General features: G+C 47.0%; 1 protein-coding gene across 3 annotated transcripts in view; it reads left to right on the top strand.

Moving 5' to 3' along the window:
• The first annotated feature begins 1,494 nt into the window (after nt 1-1,494).
• Nucleotides 1,495-7,622, top strand: part of CUNH1orf168 (chromosome unknown C1orf168 homolog) — a 44,780-nt gene continuing 38,652 nt past the window's right edge. For all 3 annotated transcript variants that reach the window (XM_019531493.1, XM_019531492.1, XM_019531491.1), the window contains exon 1: nt 1,495-1,637. In XM_019531493.1, the coding sequence (XP_019387038.1) occupies nt 1,629-1,637 (9 nt within the window). In that variant the 5' untranslated portion in view covers nt 1,495-1,628. The remainder of the gene's footprint in view (nt 1,638-7,622) is intronic.

The following is a 7,622-nucleotide window of genomic DNA, read 5'->3' as shown; positions in this document are numbered from 1 at the left end:
AGCCTTTGCAGAAATTGCTCTTGTCTGGTGGTGAAGTAGCATAGGGATGACATTCCTATACACATACAAGTGTCCTGGCAGATGCCTTTGCCTTCCCATTTCCCAGACACGTCTTTCACCCAGGTCTGACATGAGACTTCTTCTGTAAGGAAATGCTATCAAAAACACTCCTGGCTGGCTCTCAGAGGGGTGGAGGGGCCATGTAAGTGTAATAGGTATGGGGCCACGTAGCTGGCAAAAATGATGGGACTTGTTATTTCAAGTGTGAGAAACTGCAGTGCTTCCCATTAACCTCACTTGGAGTTGCAGCTATTTTACTTGTCTGAAAACCACACTTCGTATTTCCACATGCCAAAAGTGCACATAGCAGGCGTGAGCACATGGCTCGTGCGATGAGGGTGGAGGGGCCCAAGGCATCTTATGGGAGAATCTGATGGAGAAGACTATGCCTCAGAAAATAGCTGCAGGTTTATTTCAGGATATGAGGGTTTCTGACAAAGTGCTCGACAAATTTACTGGCCAGTGTCCAAGTGCAGAACAAAAATGCAATAAGAAATGATTGTGCTCTCCTTCAGAGTCAGTGTTATTTCTGCACCTGCTGCCTGTTTTGTGGTGATATTATTCAAGACCTTCAGCAGCCCTAGCAAATGCACTACCAGTATTTAGATTGTTAGCTCCACAGGACAGGCACCTCCTCTCCCATAAACAGAGCAGATTGCATTGTTAGCATTAATCAAATAGAAAAAAAGCAGCCAGAAGGTGGGAAAGAGCGGCAGACTGCAGCAAGACAGCCAGTGCTGGAAAATGAATTGGCCTCGCATTTTAAACATTTGCTGAGACTGGGAGGTTTAGTTTGTCCTGCCAGTCACCCAGCCCCACAGCTCACGTCCCCCAGGCCATTCCTCCACCCCAAAGGCAGTGCATTCCTCCTGCTTCTCACTCACAGCTTTCTCCCCCAACATAGACCCATCTTCCATACGCTTATTTTATTCTTGAGCCTCCCCGAGACCCCCTTTTCTTTTGCACCCCCTCCCCAATCCTAGTCCTCCCCCCACTTACAAGCTTCACAAAGTGTAATCCTTCCACTGCCCCTCCTGAGACCAGGCACCTCTCTGCTATGCTTCCCACCCACCATTAACCCTTTACACAGGCTTTCTCAGTTCCCCAGGTGAGGAAGGGGGATAGCCTCTGTCTCTGCAAGCACTGGAGTGGTCTGGGTCTCTAGACGGCTTCAAAATCTGAGGCTGCACCAGGTTCTGCAGTGCCATATCAACCCTTACGATCTGTGCTTGCCAGGGCTTCTGTGCCCGGGGGGTAGCACCCAACTTTGTTCTCAGAGGGGCTGGGCAGGGAGGAGCAAGGCGTGCGTAAGAGGACTGCTTCCAGGTGAGGATGTTCTGCACTTCACTGGCCCCAGGGCCTGGCTAGGGAGGGGCCAGGCTGGAGTGAGGCAGCCCTTGTGCTCAGGTGTGCTTCCCCGCACGCTCCGCCTTCCTCTCCCCCAGGGCGAGTGCTGAAAGCTGCAGGGGAGAGGGACTGTTTCTCTGTACGCTCTGGCTGCAGATAGTGTCAGTAAAATATGCTGCAAGGCTGAACCCTTGAGATTGGCATCTGCTGGCAGGGAAGACATGGAAGTGGTAATTATTGTAATACTGGTGCTGCCTTTTGCCTTTGCGGGGCTCCTGACAGCGATTATTCCCTTCGCCCTGTGTGAAGTGTTTGACTTGTAGGGTCCATGTTATTACCTCTGCAGAGAGGTAACGGGTGTGGAGGGGATTTTAACTTGGAAGACGATCCCGGGTGCCACATCGGCTTTCTGCTGGGGTAGTGGGGGTGCCTCTTTCTGCTCCTGTGGGCATGGGGTTCAGCATCCTGGCCAGCTCTGTGGGGTTTGTCTTCTTTGCTAACCTGGCTAGCTCTGATAGGGGTCTTCTGAGCTGCTCCCTTTAACTGACTCAAAAGCATAGGTGGATATATGTGGGAAAGCCAGGCAGTTAATTAGCAGATGATATCTCCTGGGCTGCTCCACTGTCAATAAGAAACTTCAGGGTGCACGTGGCAAGCTTCCAGCGGGTTGTGTTGCGTGCAGCGGGTATGGTCAGAGTGCAGCAGTGATTAAACATTTAACAACAGGAGCTTCCTTGTTAAGTCTAGATAAAGCATGGATCAAACCAATAACTTGAGCAGAGTGGAAGCCTAATCCTTTTTCTCATGTATTGTGTCCTAAGGCTACTTGCTTTTGGCCCATTGCGGGGGGGGTGTGTGTGTGTGTGTGTGTGGTTTGTTTTTGTTGTTGTTGGGGGTTTTTTTGTGAGTGTAACATAGCTCATTTGAATTGGGATCAGGTTTTGTGCGTTAGCAGCCCTCCAAGCCTGGCTGTCTTCTTCGTTTTGCAGAGACCCTTATCTTAGTTTTAAATTCCTCTTTGTTTCACTTTTAAGGAAGGCGCTGGTGGACTATGAGTGTATTTGCAGAGGGCAGGACAGGGGGAGCTTTTCACTCATTCCTGACTCAAACACTGGTAGATTCCTCCCGAGGGAATGCCACACATCTCTTCTTCATTTTTTTTTTTTTTTTCTTCTTCCCTGTGGTTTTGTATAGTTGCTTGCAAAGTGCATTAAGGCCATGCTTGGGCAAGCAACTCTGTGAATCATAGTTGTTGCAAGATTCTAGCAGTCCCTTTTATATATAACTTATTAAATGAATTCTCTTCCATTGCTTCACTGGCCGCATGTATAGCTAGCTGCTGCTTACCCTGGTTTTGAAACCTTTTGTGAGATCTAAGGGGGTTGGATTTTTAACCGTATAGTGTTATAGGCCCTGATGGCTGTTGTTACTGAGGAATGTACTGAGAGGCTCTAGTAGTACTTAAGTCTGTACCCTGCTGGACGCTGAGGATAGCCTGATGGCCCATTTGCATGAGACTGACCTTTCACATACAGGCTGAAGCTGTCAGTAATGACCCTTGACTTCACTCTGATCTGTCTGAGGCTTGGTGTGCTCTTGGTCCTGAAATGAGCTGTGTCCCCCTCCTCGGCTGACAGCAAGGACGTCTGAATCCTGCCAAGCTTCACTATTTCTAGTTCCCCTCCTTGCTCCCAGTGTTCCTGGGGAGCTCGGGGGCAGCTGGCCTGCTGCTCCTTCTTTTAAGGTTGCTCCTGTAACCAGTCTCCCCTCTTGCATCTTCTGGAGTCAGACTTTTGGATGCACCGATACTCCTTATACTTCTCCATGGAGCGCGCGGTTGATGGGGAAATGCAGCCGCTGTGTATGGCGGGTAGTCCCGTCTCTTGTGCCTGGACCTGAAGCCTCCTAGCTACTCACATGCTTGATTCCTAGGGAGCCCTAAGGCTGCCACGCTGATCTTCACAGCACACACTTTGTAGGATTGTTGAAACCACCACGTGTTCCTTTCCTCCCATGCTGCCTGCATTGTTTGCTACCTTGGGTACGTGCCATAAGTTATTTCCAACTCTCTCGTATTTTCTTCACGAGGGTGAGCCAGAGGTGAATTTTGTGCTGAGCCTTGCTGTCTCATTCTCCCTAGATCTAAGCATGTCTGACATAAAAAGCCCCTTGCTCCAAGGAGCACTGGGCCTGCTCAGGCATGCTTATATTCATTTATAACCAGGAACAGAGCTCATCTCTTTTTGAATGTGTTCTCATGAATAACCTGGCCAGATTTGATCCCTCTTCTAGCCCCAGCATGTACATTTTTTAGCTCTGTTTTCTGTGTATACAAAATTATAGAAAGGTCCAGCTCCTTGACTCTTACTAGGGTTAGTGACATGGGCGTGCTCCTTTTCTAAATGAAGGGAAGAAAATGGCCTGTGGCTGTAGCAAGGAGAGGGATGTCAGAAGACTTTAATAGCCATTTACACTTCAAGAGTCCTCCTTGTTCCTAGACGCCTTGCCTGCAACGTGTGAAAGCCGCCTTTCAGCAAAGGACACAGACACTTGGAGAAGTAACAGTGCAACTAGACAACCTTTCAATTAATTAAACAAAGTGCTTATAGCTGCCATTTCAAAGGAAGGGGAATAACAACCTGAGGAAAAGAGGGAGACTTGTATTTGGATCCATTTTAATTAAAGGAGGCTGGTGGGAGAGAGGAGGAAAGAAGCACCATACAGAGCTATTAACTCTTGCCATCCCGCCTGCCATCAGATGGATGACGTGCGTAGGCTTGTTAAGGAGGAAAGTCTTGCTTAACATACTGAAAGCATTTAAAGAAGCAAATGCTTTTCTTCTCCATAGCTGCATACCTCAAATGGTATCGGTAAGGAACTGGGTATTACAGGAAACACCTGAAATGCAGCAAGGAGCCGTAAACAGTTCCTTTAGCTACTACGTGCTACGTTAGGCAGTGGCTGAATGCCCATGCAGCAGAAACAACGGCGCTGGAGTTGGCCCGATCTTCTGTTTGGTGTAGCCGGCGTGATCTGGGATGGTTTGGAGGGAGGAGGCCGAGTTAGTTTTCTTTACCTTTCTGAACAACCTCCTTTCCCTATATTAGAGTAGACCATATTAAGACTGTCTAGCCTGGCTGCTTATACTGCATCGTGCGACCGACCTCTCATATGAAATATTATTGGAGCAATTCAAACTTCTCCTTCAGGGGTTGGTTCTTTACATCGTACACTGCTGTGTGAAAGTAATAAAGTTAGTGAAAGGGGTTATTCAAGAGAAATTGTCAGCGTTTAATAAATTGTGCAATTAAATGCAATAAACCTTCAGTGCGCTATTCATCTGCTCTGCCTTAGTGCTAAGGGCCTTAGCGTATTTTTTACAAATAACAAAGTTCTGTCCTAGGTAATTTTTTCCAATTTCCTCATTAGGCAGCCTCTCATGAAGTCTCGCTGTTAGCTGTGCTGAACAAAACCACTAAACTAGCGCACCTAATGTAATCATGGCATTTATAAAAAGTTTTATAGAGCAGTTCAAGGACTTGTGTAGCTCACAAATTTTATTTCAGGCTTGTTCTAGTTCTGTTCAGGATTCAAAGCACAGCATTGCTGATAAGTACGGTGGTCTCCTTTATTTTTCAGCATGGACAGCAAGACGCCGGGGAAGAAATGAGGCAATTCTTAAAAACAAAAAAAAATTCACTAAACTTTGCCCACTTGAAGTCCGGTTTTACTGATTAGCTTTTAATAAAAACACTAACAATGTGAGTCAGGCCAATGAAGGAAAACTAATTGGTTTCACTTGCTACATGTGTTCTTCTTCTTGAAGAATGACAGATGATCTTATCTATCAAGATAACATACTTTTTCTTTTAATGGAGTGTATATATACGTCTAGCTATTGTTTTGGTCTCTCTGCTGAACGAGTAACAGGGGTGTGAGTCTGATGTTCAAGGAATGTGTGGCAGGGTATGGATAGATGGACATATAAATCACTTGTTTCTGCATCTTTAAGCACCTTTGATTTATAGCCCTTCAGTAGGATACAGATATACAACTGCTTCTCATTGTGTCACTGGGGTGTGGATTAGGTGATGCCTGTAGGTAGAGAGAACTGTTTCTCACATGCTGAGAACAACGCAAAGCTGCCCCTCCTGCTAGGTTATAAAGAAAAGTACTTCTCTATGCCCTGCTCTTGGAGATTACAAAAATGTCCATCTTGGAACAAGTGCAAATTCACTCATGCTCTCTTACCTCTTGGGGCAGATCCTTCATTGGCATACACTATCATAGCTGCATGGACTTCAGCTGAGCTATGAAAATCCACATGACCTGAGGACATTCCTTCACTGTTTCCCTAAACCCCATTCAGCCGCCTTGACACAAACAAATATCCTTACAGCGATATCTAGATGAAACTTCCCTTGACCTGAAGAAACTTCTGGTTCGTGTAGTGCCCTATGCACTATTCCTCCCTTGTAAGCCACTAGTCTGTTAGTGGCTCATTTAGGGGGTTTGCTAACTTGCCGTTCTTACAACTTCTCCACTTTCTTCATGATCAGCAGTGACTTGTACTCTTGCCTAGCTCCTGATCTCATTACTGTCCTATGATAATCTCCCATATCACCTTCGTTAACAAGTTAAGAAAATGGAGACTAGACAAAAGCAGGTGGACATGTAACTGGTTGCATCATTGTATTCAATGAGTAGCCCTAAATGGTTCAGTGTCTAGTCAGGGGAAGAGATACCAAGTGAGGTCTACCCTGGGCCTGGTATTGTACAACATCTTTGTTAATGATTTGGATGATGGGACTGAGTGCATGCTTAGCAAATTTGCAGGTGACACCAAGTTGGATGGAATTGCAGACACTCTGGAGGGCAGGACTAGGATCCAGAATGACCTGGTTTGATTATGGACCATTGCTCCAGTCTATGAGATTCAACAAAGACAACTGCAAAGTCCTGCACTAGGGATAGAATAATGATATGCACAAATACAGACTGGGGAATGGCTGGCTCAGTTGCAGCATTGCAGAGGAGGACCCAGGGGTTACGATGGTTCACAAGCAGAATATGAGCCAACAGTGTGCTCTTGTTTTAGCAAAACAAAGAGGGGGGGGGGAAGCCAACAGCAGACTGGGTTGTATTAACAGGAGTGTCACCTGCAAATCAAGACAAGTGATTCTTTTAGCACAAGTAAGGCCTTACTTGGAGTACTATGTTCCAGTTTTGAGTCCCATGTTTCAAGAAGGACATGGACAGTTGGAAAAGAATCCAGCACAGGATAACAAAAATGTTCAGGGGCCTGGGGCACAAGACTTATGAGAAATAGCTGAAAGAATTGGAGTCATTTAGCCTGAAGAAGACTGAGGGTAGATTTGGTAACAGTTGTCAGATACCAGATGGGCAGTTACAGAGAGGGTGGAGGTGGGCTTTTTCTCTGTGGTTGTAGGGGACAGGACTAGGAGCAATAGGCTCAAGCTGCAGCAGGGGAAATTTAGGTTGGAGATTAGGAAGAGTGGGTGTGGCTGGGGGGGGGGGAGGGTTCTATTTTGAACTGCCAAGCAGAAGGGTTTGTTCAAGGTTGGGTGTATGTTGCTAAAGAGCAGTCCTTGAGACGCAAGGAGCAGTGGTCTTCAGTTGTAGCAATGGAAGTTTAGGTTAGACACTAGGAAAAATTGGAAGCATAATAAAGCATTGCAACAGGTTACCTAGAGAGGTGGTAAATACCTCCAAGAATGGAGATTCCAAGACCCAGCTAGGCAAAACCTTGGCTGGGATGGTATAGTTAGGGATGGTCCTGCTTTGAGCAGGGGATTGGACTAGATCAGTGGTTCTCAACCTTGTTTGTACCAGGACCCATTTGTAAACATCAGTGGCCAGTCCCAGCCCCCCAGTATGTAGGGCTGTGAGTAGGTGTGAGGGGTTGGGCAGGACGGGGTATGTGCCTCCCCAGATTTGTATGGACATGGGCCTGCAGCCTGGCCAGACCAGCACAGGAAAGACCTTCCTCCATTGTCAAGCAGGTGGGTCCCAAGGCAGGAGGGTGGAGTGGGGCAGTGAGATTAGTTGCTGCTGTTGCTGTGATCCGCATGCCAGCTGAACTGCCAGCAGCCTGAGAGGTAATGGACAGGATGGGGTCCACACTGCCTTCATTTCCTCTCACCACCAGCCAACTGCTTGCGCACTGACCTACGCTACCACCATGGCCCAGCTTC

This window comes from Crocodylus porosus, unplaced genomic scaffold (genome assembly GCF_001723895.1).
Source record: "Crocodylus porosus isolate Cpor-Errol unplaced genomic scaffold, CroPor_comp1, whole genome shotgun sequence".
Taxonomy (NCBI): Eukaryota; Metazoa; Chordata; order Crocodylia; family Crocodylidae; genus Crocodylus; species Crocodylus porosus.
Note: the sequence above shows the minus strand (reverse complement) of the source record. Positions and strands in the feature narration are given on the sequence as shown.